The sequence below is a fragment of the Scylla paramamosain genome, chromosome 5 (assembly GCF_035594125.1).
Source record: "Scylla paramamosain isolate STU-SP2022 chromosome 5, ASM3559412v1, whole genome shotgun sequence".
Taxonomy (NCBI): Eukaryota; Metazoa; Arthropoda; class Malacostraca; order Decapoda; family Portunidae; genus Scylla; species Scylla paramamosain.
Window position 1 is genome coordinate 24,830,537 of NC_087155.1, and position 19,225 is coordinate 24,849,761.

Genomic DNA, 19,225 nt, shown 5'->3' on the forward strand with positions numbered 1-19,225 from the left:
ATATATATATATATATATATATATATATATATATATATATATATATATATATATATATATATATATATATATATATATATATATATATATATATATATATATATATATATATATATATATATATATATATATATATATATATATATAAATTGCTCATTATTTACTAATGATTTTAGTCATTTGGTCAAGGCAATAAAAAAAAATTCCATAGCTCAAAAAAAAAAAAAAAATAAATAAATAAATTTAAAAGTAATAAAAAAAAACTTTGTTTTGTGTGTGTGTGTGTGTGTGTGTGTGTGTGTGTGTGTGTGTGTGTGTGTGTGTGTGTGTGTGTGTGTGTGTCATGTTACTTCTTTTATGAAAGTGATAGGTAAGTGTGAGGGAAAAAAAAAGTGAGTTAATTTATAACTAACTACCCATAAAAAGAACACAAATTACATAAATGTAATCACGAAGCCACACACAACTGTGCAGCTCAGGAAGGTGCTGTCTAGTGACTAAAGCTGACACCCAAAACTTTTATTTCTCAGTGCTGTGCCTTCAGTGAAAGGTTGACTACATCCTTAACACTTTACATTTACTTAGAAACTTGAAATCTAATGTGTTACATCTATTAACTGGTTATTTTTCTCTGTAAAAATTACAGAGGTGGGAATATCCTGAATTTATAAACTTGAAATATAATACATAACAATAAATTTAATTATTGATTCCTTTTCAAAAAAATAAATAAAGACTATATGTGTGAGTTATAACATGAAACCCTAGAAAACAGTGTACTGAGTCCCTGTATTGTAATATCACTGAGTTGTAGTTGTGATGCACTGTGGGGCTGCAGTCACATAGTTACTATTTTAAAATATGGAAAATAGAAGATCCTGTAGTAGCTAGGTATATAAAACAATGTGAATCACTCATAAAGTATATGGCTCCAAAACTATATCAGTTACAGTACAATGTGTTAGGAGTATTTGTAAAACAACTTTAAGTGTCCTGGCTCATGATGCTTATGATCTGCCATTAGGAAATGAGGGTCATCTGTTGAGTCACTAATTTCTGTTTATGTAGTCTAAGAGGAGGGCAATGAGGGTGGAAACAATACCATGCAGCAGGGCACACACCTCAAGGGGCCCAACACACTGGCAGTTTTGCTGTATTGCAATGGGATACACTGGTTCAGAAACCCAGATGCTGTACATTACACCAAGGCCCAAATTTCTCTCAGCGGAGAACTAAAGGTTATATCTATATCACCCAAAGCATGCCAAAATGAGAGAGAGAGAGAGAGAGAGAGAGAGAGAGAGAGAGAGAGAGAGAGAGAGAGAGAGAGAGAGAGAGAGAGAGAGAGAGAGAGAGAGAGAGAGAGAGAGAGAGAGAGAGAGAGAGAGAGAGAGAGAGAGACATAAGGATAAACAAACCATTATTACAGCTGATAAGGAAATATACAATTTCTTTCTCATTTTCTACTATGATTAATTACATATTCCCATAAACTGACTGACTTAAAGATAGTCCTAATCCTCATTACTCTTGATTTTGTCCAATAACTGGACCTTATATCTAATTTGACACTCCACAGCAAAGATTACATTGAAACAAACCAATATTAATCAATTCCTTTCTTGAACTCTTTCCATAATGCTTGCAACCTTAGTTCTCTGCAGAAGGGATTGTTCTGTTGGCTGCTGAAGGGGCTGCTAGAGATGGCTGCGCTCCTTCCTCAGTTTGTTGTCCAGGTCAGCCAACTGCCTGAGGAACCCGTCATTGGGGTATATAGCCCTGTTCCGGCGCAGGGTCTGAATGGCATCTACAGCAGTCATGTTCTTCTTCAGCATGAGATAAGCACATGCTATTGTTGATGAGCGTGAGATACCCATGAAGCAATGCACCAGGATTTTCCCTGTTAATTCAAAATATGAATGAAAGACTCCCAATCTCATCTCTTTCTCAAATACAGTAGAATCCCATTTCACTGAGTGATAAAGGGCAAGAAGCTACTTCCAAGAAGTTGAGAACCAAGTAAACTAAGTTTCACTCTGATCAGATTTTCATATATGTATAAGTTTGGTCTTGCTCACATGAATACTTCACTGAAAACAGTGAGTGTACTAAGTGTACTAAGTGTCACACAAGAAGTGGATTAAGAAGTCTAGCCAGAGGTAAACAACCCTCCTCCTACAGTGAGAGGAATTTAAAAGTCTGGATTTTGCCAATCACTGGTACTTTAGAATATTGACTCTAGTCAATATTAGATAATAAGATTTCTGTTCAATGAAATTCTACTGTAATGAATCTAAAAGTGGGCAAAGTTTTGGTACTAAATCTAATACAATAAAATTTTGTTCTTGTATTGACAGGAATTATACTCATAGTAATATGGAATGCATGCATATATTATGTACCAAATTCCCAACAAATAACATACATTATCTTTTATCTACAAGTACAGCAAGCCACTCACCTCCCCCACTCAGTGCTTCCTCAATGAAGTCAGCCCCACTCTCAAAATACTGTGCTATGTTGGCAGATGGAAAGTCCAACAGTTTCATTCCCATATATTTAATGCCAACATTTTCATAAAATGAAGCATCAGTATCCACAGTTGCAAATTTGTTCCCTTGAGCTGTGTTCAGTACATGAGTGACTCCCATTTTTTGCAAGTATGCCTTGTTCTTTGCTGCACCCCTAGAAAACAACAAAATAACCTCAAATAATGCATGTCCACCACTGAAATCATTCATAAATTTGTATATCATTTAAAAAGAAATCATGTTGAAGGGATATAGTAGCATAAAACATAAAAAAAACATGTTAATATTCCATGTTGATGGTCCGCAAACACTTCCTATTTCCACAAGTATAAACTGAAATACCTAAGGGGTAAGGTTGTTCAAGAGGCTACAATATTTGCAATAAACTAGGGGAGTGTAATTCTGGAGAGATATGTTTTTGACAAAGCCAGGATCCAAAACAGCACCTGAATGTGTGCAAAGCAGCTACACAGTGCAAAATGTCTACTAAAACAACCCTCACAGATTGAATCCTTTATGAATCTCATCACCACAATAGCAGACAGTTTAAGATGTACTGCAACTTTCTGATCACCAAGAACTTCTACTTACTAACACTTCACTAGTTCACTGGCAAAGACTGACTTGTACATGCTTCATCTGTCATGCTGTCACCACTAGCTATGCACAAAACACATTGTTAACTACTTCAGTAGCCATAATAACAGTATCCCTCTCAGACTCAGTCAGTAAAGCTCCTGGAAACTTATGAATGGCAAAGGAGCAGAAATAAGTTGCCACACACAAATTACACTACACAATCATGTGAATCAATAAAATTTAATCAATATAAAAGTGGCAACTATAAAAGGATGACTTTAGGCATATCACTATTATTGGCATTACCATTCACTGACAGTATAGGCAGATGCCCTTCAAGGCTGACTGTCCTTATGAATCTCACCTGAATGAAATATGAGGTGACAATGCCTTTATAATAATGTGAAGAAAATTGCATTACATAGCTTCAAAAAAACTACCTTTCTTCTTAATATCATGGTTTCATTGTACTGTAACTATTTATCTACTTAGTGAGGCTTCGTGATCTGCTTTTTGTGAGGCTTGCAGATCAATTGCCTGTGGGACCAGTACTAAAATAAATAAATAAATAAATAAATAAATAAATAAATAAATAAATAAATAAATAAGTAATAAAAAATAATAATAAAGAAATCAATTAATCAATAAATAAAAAATAAAAATAAATAAATAAATAAAATTATATAAAGCTCCTGAATACCATTTTCATATCCAGTGCAAGAGCAAATTCTCAGAGTCCACAAACTGGGTAGGAAGTCAGTTTCTAAACTAATGAAAAATATTGAAACAAGTGTAGCCATTGCTATTTGGTCCAAGAGATCAACCACACCACTGGCAACTAAACAGAACAGTGAGGGAGACAAAGTTATAATTACCCAATTGGACTTGAAAATCAGTTTTACGTCATGTAAATGAAAATTACACTCAGCAGTTACAAGTGGTGTTTTACTGAATAATCTTTGATTTTCTTGCAAAAAATCTTTAGAGGTATAACCTTGTGTCTGGTATGTCAATATGCACTTGGTTTCTGCCCTCCCTGCTCCCAAATGATATGTGTTTTGTAAGCTGCCCCATCTCTGTTGTTTTCCACTAAGGCATTCTATGTAGCACTGTTGTATGTAGGTCTCTAATTTAGTAAAACAACTTCATAGCTATCTCTTTTGCAATTCTTCTCACAATACTGTAACATTCCAATAAACATTGTAAAATTCTCCTCGTAGAGACGACATCAAGGTACGAGTACTTTCCACTTCTCTTAAATCACTAATTCCTTTTGCTTTACACACTACTATTACAGTTTTAGATGCAACTGCTCTTAATTCATGCAACTACAGGTGCTCTAAATTTGTCTACCATAATAGTGAGCAAAATCTGTTGCTTTCATGCATAACAAATGTCTTCAAAATTATATATAAAAAAAAATAAGGATATGCAACACAGAATAAGGTGATATAAAATGGAAAAAAATGGTGTTTTGGAGTGCATTCAGTAGAAATACGAGTTGATCTTTACATACATGACTAGAAGAGAATATGCCAAAAAATCAATAGATTTTTCTTACCTGTGTAACCAAATACAAAATTGGAAAAGGAGGGAGTAGGGAGGGTTACCATTTTTTCCATACCATGACTCTTCAAAACACATCATATCTGGGAACTGAGGCATCACCTTTTTATGTCAGCAGAAACTGGGTATGAGTGGCTGCCTGGCATGCCGTCCATCACCTATGTCACCCACTAAAAGACAATGAACACACAACTGTGCAGTGAAGGTAGAGTACAGGTACTTCACATTGAACACTGAAATGTACTAACTGAATATAAGGGCTAGTGAAGAAATAAGGTGCACAATGTAGCCACTTTAAAAAAAAGTCTGCAGCACAAGCCTCAAAACTTGTCCTGGCAACAAAGCAAAGGTGCTGCTTAGTGTTGCTGTCTCTGCACTGACTGCAATCTAGCACATGTTTTACAAATGGATTAAATATGTTTGTTAAATGGCACTACACTTTATGAACTAGTGAAAATTCACAATGTTAAGTTTTTAAACAAAGTTTTATAGCATCTAAATATATTTATACTTAAATACATATTTGTATTATTTGTGTATTTTTAATGGTATTCACAAATATGCTGATTCTAATGTATTTTATCATAGTAATCAAATACTTTCATGAATATGTAAATACAATGAATTTAAATACATGTTCAATGTATAAAAATATTAAAGCATTTTTTACCAATTAATCAGGCCATAAACCAGTCCAGCCATCCAGCAACCCTGAACAGTGAACAGTGTTGCCATTCTTTGGCATTTTCCTGAGATCTTGGGATTTGCCATTACCTTCAGTTATAGGGAACTTCAGATAAATTTTCTTTCAAATATGTACCTATTTACAATGTACTTACAAATGTATTTAAATACAACTGATGCATTATTTAGTATCTGAATACGTTCCTGAGATATCTTCAATATTTATTCTTTACATAAATACATTTGTCATACATTTAGTAACTAAACATATTCATTGCAAGTAAATCCCAGCTTTGCTCCCAATTCCCTTTCAAGATGAGTTTGTCAAGCCTTGTGCAACTAGTCTGAAGAATAAAAAATATGAGGCTTTTCCAGAGCAACTGGTATTAATGTCTGAAAATGACAGAACTTTAAAGTTATTTTCTGATGCTACAGAAATTATTCTTATGCTATAGCTGAACTGCTTTGGAATGCCTCATATAGTAATTAAACAAACAAATACTCAAATGAAGTATAAATGAATGAGCAAATGAGTAAATATAAATAAACAAATAAACAAACAAATAAAACAAATTAAAAGGACTAGAACAGCGAGGTCATCATTCAGCTGGCAAGATAGCAACATGCATGAAAGCAAGTAATGTGTAGTTGTGACTGCTGCACCTTGACACAGCTTCACGACAAAAACCAAAGGATACAAGCTCCTTGCTTTCAGAATTATACAGTTTTATATTGTTCAAGACAGTCAATTTACAAGAATAACTTGGCTTTACATGCTTTCTTGGAATATTTCCCATTAGATATGTTTGTTCTATGCAAAAGAGGTTACTCATCAATAACAAGTCCAGTTTTTTAAGCTGACTGATGACAGGACGTACTTCAGCCAAGAGAGTACATAATAATGAAGATTCCTAACTTTTATATTTTTTTTACTCAATCCAGATGTGGAGTGGCAAGTATGATGTTCATGTGTGTGGGGTCTTTGAATACTGTTTATAGATTAATTTCTGATGTATCCATGTACTGCACACATTTTTGTTAATCCTCCCTGATTGTAATCTTATTTGATTCTTTGTACTCTCAAAAGAGAGTTTCCCACTGAATCTATACATATTTTCATTTTTCATTCATTCTTTCATTCCTTCATATTTCAAGAGCCTCACAGACTTTCACTCTTGTCTTCCCTTACAATGCCTTGAAATTAATCAAAGTGGTAACCATGAGGGAAAAAGCAGGCAGGGATTGAACCCTGGACAAAACATCTGAATTACACATTATGATGGTTACGTTTGTATCAAATGGCTAGCCATGTGAATTCACTATCAGAGACCACTGGAATGAACTTGTATGTAATTAAAATGGAGACTCAATGTATATATGTACAGAACATATGACTTTCAATTAATGCAAATGGCAAATTTAATGAAAGATACTGAAAATATACATGAAATTTAAATAATATACACAGTAATTTTCAATTTTGTCTTCATTAATTTCTTTATCTTCTGTGTTGCTTTTCTATTATGCAAACTAGATTACATGTTCTTACTTATAATGCATCACTCAAAAACTCACTGTATCCTCAAAAGTACAGGGTCAGCTCTGTTTTTCTTACAACCATCTAAGCATTTTTTAAAACTCTACATATTCCAAAATATTGATTTTTTTAAGACATAACAACAGTTGAAAGCTTGATGTTGGAGAGGGATTACTGCACTGGCATGTGATGAGTCAATGAGCCATCATCTCAATGAAGAATTGAATATATAGAAAAATTAGCTACTAGTAGGTACTGTATGATTGTTGTAATTTACGGATTACCTACTTATCTCAACTAATTTTTCCAACTAGATATGCAATATGATACAGCCTTTCAATATTTGTCTTAGAGATCCTCACTCCCGCCATAAATACCCCTCACCTCAGTAAGACAGACCATCTGTTTTCTTCTATTTATCTGCTTAGTTTTTAACACTTGTCCTTAATTTTTTCACCATCTGTTTATCCACACATCCCCCCCTCCTTCCCCCCTAAAAAAAGGGAGGCAAAGAAGGTCAAGACATGGCACACAGGTAGTATACTCACAGGTCACCGATGTAAAGTCCTGGGTAGCACTCGTCCATGTCCAGACCAAACCCTGCAGCATGGGACTCCTCTTGGCTGGGTCTAATCTTCACCTGTGTCTTCTGGATGGCAGTGAGAATGTCTGGGCCAGTTGTCATGTGCTGTGCCTTGGCCATGATTCAGCAGAAATTCTCACTACTACTGTGAGAATGGACGAGTGTGTCTTGAGAAAGTTCTGTTTCTCAGACGGCTTACTTTCTTTCAAAAATGTTCTGTTTGTTTTTTATGGATGTTCACGTGTTATTATGTGATTCCTTGTTTAAAGAGAAAAGAAAAATCAATTCAATATTCACATCACAACTTCATTACTCAAAAATGACCAACAAGAACACACTCCTTCACAAGGTGTACAGGTACTTTCTGGAAGAATTCATTACACCCCTTTCTAAACACTGTAAGTGTAAATTATGTAAATGCCTGCAACATAATATTTTCAAATGTCTTCACTATCTTTGTTATTGAAATTCTTGCATTATGCACATTTTCAAAACTCACCACATAGGGTGTGCTTTTTCCTATGGAAAGTAACTGCAAATTACCAAAGTCAACAAAACCACAAACAGCTAAAAATCACTTTGCATTGGTGAAATATATGATGATTCACTGCATTATGTAAGGCCAACTCATAAGAATATGCCATGTAAAGTTAGCACCAGCTTATGTGATGTCTGACAAAACATCAGTACTACTGTGCTATCACTTCACTGCCAACAGTTCCAACACCAATCATTGCCTCATGCTCAGGCTACTTTCATTCAGACCTGTGAAGAATGTGATCAACTCTACTCATTCTGTTGTCAATGGTGACAATGGGGTTCCTCAGTAATTCAGGAGAACATTACTGAGGTTTATAATCACCCACCCAAAAAAATGTATGTGGAAGACAAAGACATCCCATATAGCTTCAAAAAATCATTCATTAATATACAACAGGACTAAAATGACTGGCAATCTGCAAGTTCTACATACACTCAGATGAGCTAACTCACCAGTGTGAACAGCAATCAACAAGGAGTGTTGTTTAAAAAAAAAGACAAGAAATCCTTGCAGTTTACAAGTATGAAATATTTCAAAACAAGTTAGCCCTTATGAGAGATCCTCTTCCCCAGTCTTCCTTTCCAACTCCATCTTGCCTTCTCTTTGAAAACTCTTCCTTGTATTAAGTTCAACTCTCACTACTATTGTTCAGATCTGCCCATGGAAAATACAAAAAAGCTGATATGAAAGGCTGATAATAAACAAGAAGTATTTACCTTCACTCTTCATTAATTTGAAAAAAAAAAATAATAATAATAATTGTAAAAAAAATAAGTTGTAGAATGTTTAATGGTGTTCAAAACAATGTGGGTGACCCACAGATAATGTATAATATGACTGCAACAGAAATAAATAAATAAATAAATAAATAAATATATATATATATATATATATATATATATATATATATATATATATATATATATATATATATATATATATATATATATATATATATATATATATATATATATTATCCATCTTTCACAATTCCCCTGCAGTAGGGAGGATGGCTTGGTTACATATTCTGCAGCTGTGTTGGAAGAAGACAAGTATCATAAAAATTCCCTCCCTGTACGAGGTAACTAAAAAGAGTTAAGAATGGGAACTATAAACTGCATCTACATTTTTATTCCAACACTAAGACAACACGTGATGTCTTGTGTGGGATACCTTCCTCTAGAGGATCACATCTAATATATAGATAAATATACTTTAGGGATAAGTTAATTTATTAATAATCATAAAAAAAAAACAAATTGTAAAGTCATTAAGAATTCCTTATCTTCTTTACCTTGCAGTTGCTCACTATCATGCAGGTTAGACTGTGATTGAGTTAGAATGATGACCACAGACAACTAAAAGGGATGGATCTCTTTCTTAGGAAGGCTAGATTATGTTTTAGTTAGACTTATGACCTAGGGCTGAAGAATCCCTGTCAGATGGGATGGGGAGACGGGTTGAGGTAAAGACACAGAATGAAGGTAAATAATTATCCATCCTTCACTTTCACATTTTGTGCAGCACATTACAGTTTTTGTCTGTTACCCAAGAGCCACAGCTGCCAAGTCTCTGGGATTTCAGGAGAGGAAAAGGGAAATGCAGATTGCAAATGAGATCTTTCCAATAGAAAAAGAAAAAAAAAAAAAAAAAATCACTAACATAGCTGCCAGAAAACATATGAAGCACCAGAAATCCATGGATTGGATGCAACTGCAAATTGGCCCTACAAGCAAATGTCTGGATAGAAATACTACACAGGGAAAAAGTCACTTTCATATTATTTACATCCAGAAAATAAAAAATTCCTATGTCTGTTACCAGTGCTCTTTTCCAGGTCCAATTTTTCATTGTTATTTCCTTCTGACTTCCACAGAAACCTAAAGATTAGTACTTATAAAACTTTAATTCCAAATGTGGGAGACAAAAAGGTTTAGATAACTACTCAGATCTGATGAAAATTTTTACTTCTGCATCAGCAGTTATGGTAAGGAAGGCTACATGAGTAACAGTGAGTGAAATGAACTCCCCAGTAATTAACTAGATAACTGACATTTTCTTTGTTTTTATGTAGGAGGGACAGTGGCCAAGGGCAACAAAATTTGGAGAGAGAGAGAGAGAGAGAGAGAGAGAGAGAGAGAGAGAGAGAGAGAGAGAGAGAGAGAGAGAGAGAGAGAGAGAGAGAGAGAGAGAGAGAGAGAGAGAGAGAGAGAGAGAGAGAGAGAGAGAGAGAGAGAAAGGCCCACTGAGGTGCTGGTTCCCCAAACAGAATCAGAAACCATTGTCAAAAAATGTGTCTTGAAATTTCTGTCTTGAAAGAGTTCAAATCATAGAAAGAAGGAAATACAGAAACAGGCAGGGAGTTCCATTGTTTACCAGAAAAGGGAATGAATTATCAAGAATAATGGTTAACTCTTGCATTAGAGATGCAGACAGAATAGAGGTGAGAGAAGGTAGAAAGACTTGTACTTGAAGGTAGAAAGACTTGTGCAAGAGACAACTCAGAATGCCTAACTTCAGAGAGACTTTTAGCCAAAGATGAGATGTGAAGTTTCCAGTTAAGATTATAAGTAGAGGACAGACTGAGGATGTTCAGTGTAGAAAGTGGGATATTTGAGTGTCAATGAAGAAGAGAGGATAGGCAACAGCTAAAGTTTCACCAAATTTCCTAAAAGATGACCAAGACTCAGTAAGGAAAGCCAGAAGATCACCAACAGAGCAGCCACAACAGAACTCATACTGGTAATCAGATATAAGATTGCAAAGTAATACATGTTTAAGAATTTTTTTGTCAAGGATAGATTAAAAAAACTTTGGAGAGGCAGGAAATTAAAGTAATAGAACAGTAGTTTGAGTGATTAAAGCAGTCACCTTTTTTTAGGTACAGGCTGAACGTAGGCAAACTTCCAGCAGGAAAGAAAAGTAGATGTTGACAGACAGTTGGAAGAGCTTGATTAAGCAAAGCAGAAGCATGGAGGAACAGTTTCAGAGAACAATAGGAGGGATCCCATTACCTCCATAAGCTTTCTGAGGGTTAAGGCCAGTGAGGGTATGGAAAACATCACTGCAAAGGATCCTAAAGGATAGCATGAAGTAGTTGGAGGGTGGAAGAGAGAGGAACAAGCCCTGAATCATCCAAGGTAGAGTAGTTAGCAAAAATTTGAGTAGTTAGCAAAAATTTGAGTAGAGTTCAGCTTTAGAGATGTGATGGCAGTGGTGCCATCAGGTTGAAATAAAAGAGGGAAAGATGAATTAAAGTTACTGGAGATGTTTTTGGTTGGGTCCCAGAAGTCACAAGGGGAGTTAGAGCTTGAAAGATTTGACATTTACTATTGATGAAGGAGTTTTTGGTTAGCTGGAGAACAAATTCAGGTGATGAAAGGCTTAAACATCTTTTGTGGGCCACCTCTCTCCCATGTATAGCACAAGAACAGGCTGTGTTAAACCAAGGACTGGAAAGTTTAGGTTGAGGGAACTCTGTTATGCACCCAGCACACAGAGACGGATCTCTGACTTGGAAGCAATTGTCATTCCAAGGAAAATCAGAATACCTTCTCAGGTACCCCCTGTTTGCAGCAGCAAAATCCCCTTTAAGAAATCCTAAAGAGGGATTTGAGTGACAGGACAAAATAAAGATGTGAGGTTGTGATTGGAGGAACCCAATGGAGAAGACAGAGTGACAGCTTAAGCAGAAGAATTTGGGGTTAGGAAAAGATCAAGAACGTTGGGTGTATCTCCAAGACACATGCCTACGAGGTTATCATAACCTCACAAATTTACTTCTAGATTGGAAGGGGTAGGGTAAAAACAAGATACTTCCAGCAGTTTTTAATGTCACCTTAATACAGCAATACACTCACTCACTCACACACACACACACACACACACACACACACACACATCAGCCTCCTCCTCTCATTATGAGTTCATCCCAATGCTGATACTTCATTATCACCAGTTAATTATTTAAGACAGTGAAACTATATCCTGCTCACTTTCTGCTGAACTTGCTAATAGTTTCATCCTCTGAATATGGGAACGCCTACTTACCAAGATTTACAATACAGTCTGTGGAAGTCTGAAAGATTAGGGATGAAAAGATAGACGAGGAAAAGTCACAATAACCTTACTACATTACTGAAACACCTGAAACAAAGCTAAATAAAAATTGGAACATGGACGTGAGTGTCAGGCTGATCCAGGACGCAGGACAAGGCTGATGGATGGGCAAGCGCCTCAACCCTAACTCTCCTCACTGCCTCGACATGTCAAGGGGTGCCTTTATCTGCCAGGGTTACTTCACGTGTTACCTACTTAGAAATACCATTATGTCTATATTTAGCGTTCAGTGTTCCACCGTGAGGCAGTTACGTAGCATGACAAGGCTGTGCTATGTTTGGGCACGGCCTCATGAAGGTAGTGGAGCGAGGAGCGGCCGCCGCCACCACCACTACCACCACCTCCCGCCGCCACCATGCACGGCGGCACGCTCACAGGGGCACACACTGCACGCAAACAGGAACAATTCAGTGACTTACGGAGCCTCGACGTCGAGACACTAATAATTATAACGCGGAACTCAGCAAGGCGACGTCAACACTAATTATAAACTCGTCCACCCAACAGGTCCGCCGCGCCTGCGCTTCCCGACTGCCACTCGAGATACGAGCCTATGTCTATTTTTATTGTCTGTTGTCACAAGGCAGCAGGTGCATGCCAGGAAAAAATGTGTGTATAGCTAAAATGAAATGCTGAATGAAAACAGATATCTTATATTCTCTTACTGTTATTCGTAAATTATCCCAGCCAAAGATTTTGTGCAGTACCCGTTCTTATCTGAAGAATACCTGAATTTTTCATCGTTATTCTGTCACGCGTTCAATTCAATAGGAGAGATAAACAACACACACACCAAGAAGACTCGAAACACTTTGCTTTCGATTTTTCCATAGTTTTCGAATGAGGCAGGATGAACATTTTGTTGTTTAATGCCCAAAAGTTCATTTCTTCCATGTATTAACTCGACACAACCTTCGGACAGCTTCTGTGACTCAACTATCCCGGGATATTTGAGTTTGTGCTTGTGAAATTCAAATATATAACCTCATATTTTTCATGTTGAGACGAACCTCATTTCATTTTCTTTATCTCTCTACGTACTGGGTTATTCTTTTCATTTTTTATTTGATTTACCATCATAACTCCTTTCCCTTCTACTTAGCTTCTTGAGTCTCTCTCTCTCTCTCTCTCTCCAAGGCTTCCATACTAGTACCACCTGTCGCAGAGCCGCACCAAACCTACTATACTTGAATGAGGAAATGATAAAGAAAATAATAGTCACAATGATAAGACCAAAACTGGAATATGCTAGTGGCGTGGTCATCCCATAAGAAACATGAAAAAAAAAAAAAACCTGGAAAGAGTACAAAGTAGTAACAAAGATTAACAAAGATAGTGACAGAAGGTTCTGCCGTATGAGGAAAGACTAATAATAGTAACAATAACAACAACAACAACAACAATAATAATAATAATAATAATAATAATAATAATAATAATAATAATAATAATAATAATAATATTATTATTATTATTATTATTATTATTATTATTGTTGTTACTATCATTATTATTCTCTATTATGATTGCCTATTATTATTGTCATCACTGTCATGTTATTACTTATTCATTTTTACTCCATGCTACAAAAAAGTCACATTTCTTGACTTACAATGAGGAAGATTAAGGAAAAGCTACAGTACCCATGATCTAACCAAACCCCGCCAACATGTAGTAAAAGTTAAATTGTTACCATGGTGATCACAGTCCTTACACATTATTAAAGTGAGAATTTACTGGTACTTGCACTTATCCCTCATCCTGTTGAGGTCATAATACCACTATCCTCCCCATCTCCCGCACTGAACATACTTAGCTTATCCTTTCCTAGAAGTCTCTGCATGAGACTTTTCTGCTTATTCTTACACCTTTGTTCACCTTACTTAGGCAAGGGTTAATCAGTTTCTTCACCCCTTTTTTCCTTTTTTTAACACACTTACACACACATTACAGGTCTGCTTATCCTAAAGGCTTTCAATTTAAAGGAGATACAGGGAAAGAAAAATTTTGATAATTTTAATTGACTCTAGAAATTTCCATATGATTAACAGACTTTAGACAACTTTTAAGAATAGACTGGACGGTCATTTTCATGTACAGTATTGTCACTGTAAAATATGTAATTGTCTCCCACAACTTGTTTTTGTAAACTTGGTAAAGGCCATCAATGTGATGCTACAAAAATTAAAAATTACCAATGAAACTATGTAAGTTTAGTTGGTCTCATGCAATAAATATGTCTCTGTCCTTTAAAAAAAAATATAATACTCTTGGTAGCAGTGTGGACACATTCTGTGCTCTTCACAATTCCAAAAACACATCTGATGTGTGGGTAGGTATGGGATGTGCTCACTACTGGAAGCCTTCACAAATGGGACACAGGTCCACCAATCTCAGCATTTTTTCTCCCTTCAGAGGAGTCCTGGGACATTAAAAGCAGAAGGGTCTATTCGTACTCTGATACCAATCTAGAGCTGATATTTGCCAAACAAAGGTAATATAGGAGTAACAGCAATGTTTTGTTTTATTGTATTAAGAATATCCTGGAAGGAAAGTTGCAAAACCATCATTTGTTAAAAACCTGTATGTTTATAAACGGCCTAATGGACATCAGAAGGCAGATGTCTTTATAAGATTCAAGAACAAGCTCAGATATTTCTCATGATTACATTAGTGAAAACAAAATTCAGTTTTTGGCTTTGTGTTGAGAGTTATGACAGCACTCAATATATGTACTTCATATATTAACAAAATAAAGCTTTCCTATTGTGCTAAATAATAATAAATCACAGTCAAAATAATTATTACCGGTCTGAATGCTGATAAAATTTGCAAACAAGTAACAATAAAGTTCAAGTACACAACTCATTATATATCATGAATACTTTGGTTGCAGATCTGGTGATTGTTGATTTACATAAATAAAACAAATAACAACACAATTCAGATTTTAGCAAAATAACACAATTTACTTAGAATAAAAGGCAAATTATATGCTTACATACATTCATATATGATTTGCATACAAATACTACTCTTTAATTAACTTCATAGTAAAATGCTATTATATAGTATTTCCATTCACACAAGCTCATAAAGAAAAAAAATTAATTGCAGCTACAGTTGTATTCCAGTGCGTATTCTCTGTTTTGAGGACTTAAAATATAACCTATCAGGCTACTGTCCTACAAGGGTTAATGATTACATGTTAAAACTCAAGAAAACTATACATAATGTTAGCTGTGGTTGAACTGGTTAAGCAGAACCAGATCAATTTCTCCTCAGGTACAGTCGTCCATTTTCAGCTGCTGGATACCTCTTGACACAGTTTCTAATTCCTTTGGCTTGTAAGTCAAGACAAGCCCATCACCCATAGAAGCAGACAAATTCTCCATGCTTCTGGACCTAACCAAAACAGGCTTTGTACTATTACTACAATTACTACTACCACTATTATTACTACTATGACTACTTCCACAAACAGCAGTATTGATATAACTGCCACTAGTTTTGTTTTTACTAGTCCCACTACTTAAACTGGTGGTTCTCAGTCTGTATGACCCACTGGAGTAGGTAGAGGTGTCACTAGTGCTGGCAGTGACCGAGCTATTATCGTACGGATGCGTCCGGAGGCGTCTCCTCCTGGCATAGCCACACTTGTGGACACGCTTTGTGAAGCGTTCTCTGAGCCCATGGCAGGGCAGCTCATAGCCAGCAGTAAAGCTAGTGATGAAGGTGGAGTTCATCTTCAGTATCTGGAAGCCCCCAATGTTGGTATTCTCCTTCTCAATGGAACTGGGGGACCCTGAGCTCTTTTGAGCATCCCATCGTGATGTTGAGGGTCCTGGCTGGTCCACATTGAGCTTCTCCATACTGGCCCTTAGACACTCCTGCAGGTAATCTTTCCGGCTGGCTGTGGTAGTACTTAACATTCCTGAAAGGTCAATGAGTCTGTTGGTGAACCTCCTGTCTTCCTTCTTTCCTTACAGCATTCTGAGAACCTCTTGTTGATAGAGATGTATTTCTGCTCATTGTTAATTACAGTGAGCACACAAAAAAAGAGCAAAACACCACACTAACTGAGAACATTTACATACATTTGTGTTGAATTGATGAAAAATAGTCATATTGTCACAACAAAAAGAATTTAACACTGGTGACCATGAGAAATACTACTTTAGGACAGAGTACTCTGATGTGTGTACCATGAGAAACTCTCTCTCTCTCTCTCTCTCTCTCTCTCTCTCTCTCTCTCTCTCTCTCTCTCTCTCTCTCTCTCTCTCTCTCTCTTAAAGCAAACAAACAAACAAACAAGGTTTGATCATGTTGTGCTCTTGACAATACCAAGTTTAGAATGCTATTACATTAATGTCAGTATTGGAGTGACAGTAGTAAAGTAGTAGTAGTAGTAGTAGTAGTAGTAGTAGTAGTAGTAGTAGTAATAGTAGTAGTAGTAGTAGTAGTAGTAGTAGTAGTAGTAGTAGTGGTGGTAGTGGTAGTAGTAGTAGTAGTAGTAGTAGTAGTAGTGATGGTGGTGGTGATAGTGATGGTGGTGCTGGTGGTGGTGGCTGTAGTAGTAGTAGTAGTAGTAGTAGTAGTAGTAGTAGTAGTAGTAGTAGTAGTAGTAGTAGTAGTGGTGGTGGTGGTGGTGGTGGTGGTGGTGGTGGTGGTGGTGGTGGTGGTGGTAGTAGTAGTAGTAGTAGTAGTAGTAGTAGTAGTAGTAGTAGTAGTAGTAGTAGTAGTAGTAGTAGTAGTAGTAGTAGTAGTAGTAGTAACATTGGAATGTATGTATTTCACTAGAGGTAATATTGTGTATAGCTGCCACACATGTTCTAGGTTCATTGTATCATGGAGGAAATGCTACTTGATACTGTATCCTAAGATTACCTGATTATTATTGGCTTTAAGCACTTCTTAAGTACAAAATCTTCCAACTGCAAAAGCAATGTAAAAGGAAGTAAAAGCAAATCATGAATTGTGAGCATACAGCAGATGCCTTTCTGAATATACATTATTGAACAACTCTCTCAATTTAAGAATTTGAATTTGCTGAAAGGCCTCACTGAAACAACTGTTAAATATAATGAGCTTTCAGAAACAGCAACCTAGCTTGAATCATATGCATGCTGAAAACTAAAATATATTACTTACCCAAATCATCAAGTGCTTTGTTTATTGATGTTATGTCGTAAGTTTCCCCAACACCAGTATCCATGGTGTACTCTGTGATATAAAAGAAAAGTTTTAGTCTTCATTTAAGTGTGATAAGTTGAATTTAATATGATTCATTGATCCTACTTGTACTTCCCTAATGATATGCAGCTCTATCACTGGATATTAAGAGATGTGGCTTATGAGGGGTTACTCGTAATCATAATTACTTCATCCTTCAATGTATAAAATATGTGTTAGAATATCTCTGACCTGATTCAGATTCACTAGATCTCTCTATGCACTTCTTAGATGCTTCCCTCCATACAGTCACCGTGGCCCTTCACCTCCCATTGTGGAGCTGGAGACACTGACAGACCTCAATAATCTAATAAAGTCATCATAAGATGTGACAGCATACTTCCCATTCACCTAAAACTCACCCAGAGGTGGCCAGGTATATGAAATCACACTGGATTAAAAAAGTGTGCTACTGAACATAATGCAAGCTTTCAAGTATTACTAAAAGCAATTTGTATGGATGAAAATCTTTCATTGACTGTTTGAAATGTCAATACAAATAATAAAACTAACCCACTGGTGGCCTTAGTATTCTTTGAGTAACCCAATGAGGACAGTCAACCAGGGGTACAAAGATATCACAGATGCAAGCAGCCTGTCCTTGAGTTTATAAAAAAGGTGAAAAAAAACTTTAATATTTAGACAAGATAATTAACTATCTTGTCACTGTGATCTCTCAAGATAAGATATTACAAGACACAATTACACTACCGATGAAATCAAAATTTGGTTGCTTTTTCATGTCCTTACCATGACGCATTATGCAAGAAAAGGGGAATGGAAAGAGAAAATAGATGAGGCAACAAACACTAAAACAGAGGTACAGTTTTCCCCTTTACCACATCTCATACAGCTTTTGTTTGCACACACAAGACACTCACTGAACCATAAACCACGTGTAAGGGTCACGAGAAGAGAAGGGCGGGGCTGAGGGCAGTGAGAAGACACCATTCACACAGATGACAGCCTGGCAGGCCCATCAAAATGACGCCTCGCAACCCTCTATTCAACATTTGCTTCTTAATTCCACATCACCTCATTCCATTGACGTCCGTGAGGAGGTGCTGGGGGAGGCTGTGGAGTGGCAACAGGTGGAGGGCGTCCCCGGTCACCAAGGGCAGCGTCAGCAGGGTGTAGGATGACGCCTTGAGGCCATGTCCATCAGCTGAGCGCGTAAACAAGACGGCGGGGACGGAGGGCGGCTGGCAGGGGGCGCCGCTCACCCGCCACTCCGCCAGGCTTGACTACCTCTCAGGGGGAACAAGGCCATGGAAATAGAACAAAAAATGCAAAGAAACTAAGAATAATGTTAGTAAATAAAGAGGTATAAGGTCATATTAGGGCGCTGCTCATTATTCAACCCTCAGGCCTGACTGCTACTGAATGGAGTGAAGGCATGGAAGTAGTGTTGGAGGATATATATATATATATATATATATATATATATATATATATATATATATATATATATATATATATATATATATATATATAAAGCAAGCTATGCCAATATAAAAACAATGAATAATTTTCATGAACACTACACATGATGTAGGTTTGGATAAAAGGCAATAAAGTAGTGCAGACAAGTAAAGAATCTAAGAATTATAATAATACCCCACAAAAAAAAATCTTACACTAATGAAGCGAACACAAGATAAATCTCATATAAACTCTAATACTACCACAGAGAGAAACATTTGTAAAAAGAGAAAGAGAAGAAAATAGCAAGTAAAAAGTGAAAGGAAACAATGTGAAGGATAAGTAAATAAAGTTACTTAGTCCATTGTTCCAAGTTAGGGAGAAACATCTGGTTTGTATCATTATGGGCAGTATTGGCACATCACCTATCT

The 19,225-nt window shown here is 36.3% G+C and overlaps 3 protein-coding genes across 6 annotated transcripts in view; all 3 read right to left on the minus strand.

Annotated features, from left to right (window-relative positions):
• The window catches only part of LOC135100702 (dual specificity protein phosphatase 3-like), a 38,836-nt gene extending 25,328 nt beyond the window's left edge, over positions 1-13,508 (minus strand). The window contains exon 1 of the mRNA XM_064003879.1: positions 12,560-13,508. The gene's annotated coding sequence lies outside the window, so the exon portion shown is untranslated. The remainder of the gene's footprint in view (positions 1-12,559) is intronic.
• LOC135100703 (dual specificity protein phosphatase 3-like) lies at positions 286-7,585 on the minus strand. 2 transcript variants are annotated; one of them, XM_064003881.1, is made up of 4 exons: positions 7,446-7,585; positions 4,779-4,846; positions 2,462-2,685; positions 286-1,900 (listed from the first exon to the last, which is right to left on the minus strand). In XM_064003881.1, the coding sequence occupies exons 2-4, from the start codon at positions 4,829-4,831 to the stop codon at positions 1,698-1,700; spliced, it is 480 nt and encodes a 159-aa protein (XP_063859951.1). In that variant the 5' UTR covers positions 4,832-4,846; positions 7,446-7,585; the 3' UTR covers positions 286-1,697. The 2 variants fall into 2 exon arrangements, with proteins under 2 accessions (XP_063859951.1, XP_063859950.1); XM_064003880.1 differs by lacking the exon at positions 7,446-7,585 and having other exon boundaries at positions 4,672-4,812.
• Positions 13,509-14,651: 1,143 nt separating the features above from the next.
• Positions 14,652-18,758, minus strand: LOC135100706 (uncharacterized). 3 transcript variants are annotated; one of them, XM_064003884.1, is made up of 4 exons: positions 18,408-18,740; positions 17,565-17,652; positions 17,292-17,363; positions 14,652-16,074 (listed from the first exon to the last, which is right to left on the minus strand). In XM_064003884.1, the coding sequence occupies exons 3-4, from the start codon at positions 17,353-17,355 to the stop codon at positions 15,422-15,424; spliced, it is 717 nt and encodes a 238-aa protein (XP_063859954.1). In that variant the 5' UTR covers positions 17,356-17,363; positions 17,565-17,652; positions 18,408-18,740; the 3' UTR covers positions 14,652-15,421. The 3 variants fall into 3 exon arrangements, with proteins under 3 accessions (XP_063859954.1, XP_063859953.1, XP_063859952.1); XM_064003883.1 differs by lacking the exon at positions 17,565-17,652 and having other exon boundaries at positions 18,408-18,758; XM_064003882.1 differs by lacking the exons at positions 17,565-17,652; positions 18,408-18,740 and adding an exon at positions 18,254-18,401.
• Positions 18,759-19,225: the final 467 nt, after the last annotated feature.

What these genes read in the sequence shown, in the direction of transcription:
- LOC135100703 (XM_064003880.1), bottom strand. Translation starts at nt 4,775, where the DNA reads ATGCCTCAGTTCCCAGATATGATGTGTTTTGAAGAGTCATGGTATGGA. An exon ending in TTTTGTATTTGGTTACACAG is followed by an intron (nt 2,686 to 4,671) that starts GTAAGAAAAATC and finishes GTTGTTTTCTAG; the next exon opens with GGGTGCAGCAAAGAACAAGG. An exon ending in GGAAGCACTGAGTGGGGGAG is followed by an intron (nt 1,901 to 2,461) that starts GTGAGTGGCTTG and finishes TTGAATTAACAG; the next exon opens with GGAAAATCCTGGTGCATTGC.
- LOC135100706 (XM_064003882.1), bottom strand. Translation starts at nt 18,323, where the DNA reads ATGGTGTCTTCTCACTGCCCTCAGCCCCGCCCTTCTCTTCTCGTGACC. An exon ending in TACACGTGGTTTATGGTTCA is followed by an intron (nt 17,364 to 18,253) that starts GTGAGTGTCTTG and finishes TTTATATCACAG; the next exon opens with AGTACACCATGGATACTGGT. An exon ending in CAAAGCACTTGATGATTTGG is followed by an intron (nt 16,075 to 17,291) that starts GTAAGTAATATA and finishes TTGACCTTTCAG; the next exon opens with GAATGTTAAGTACTACCACA.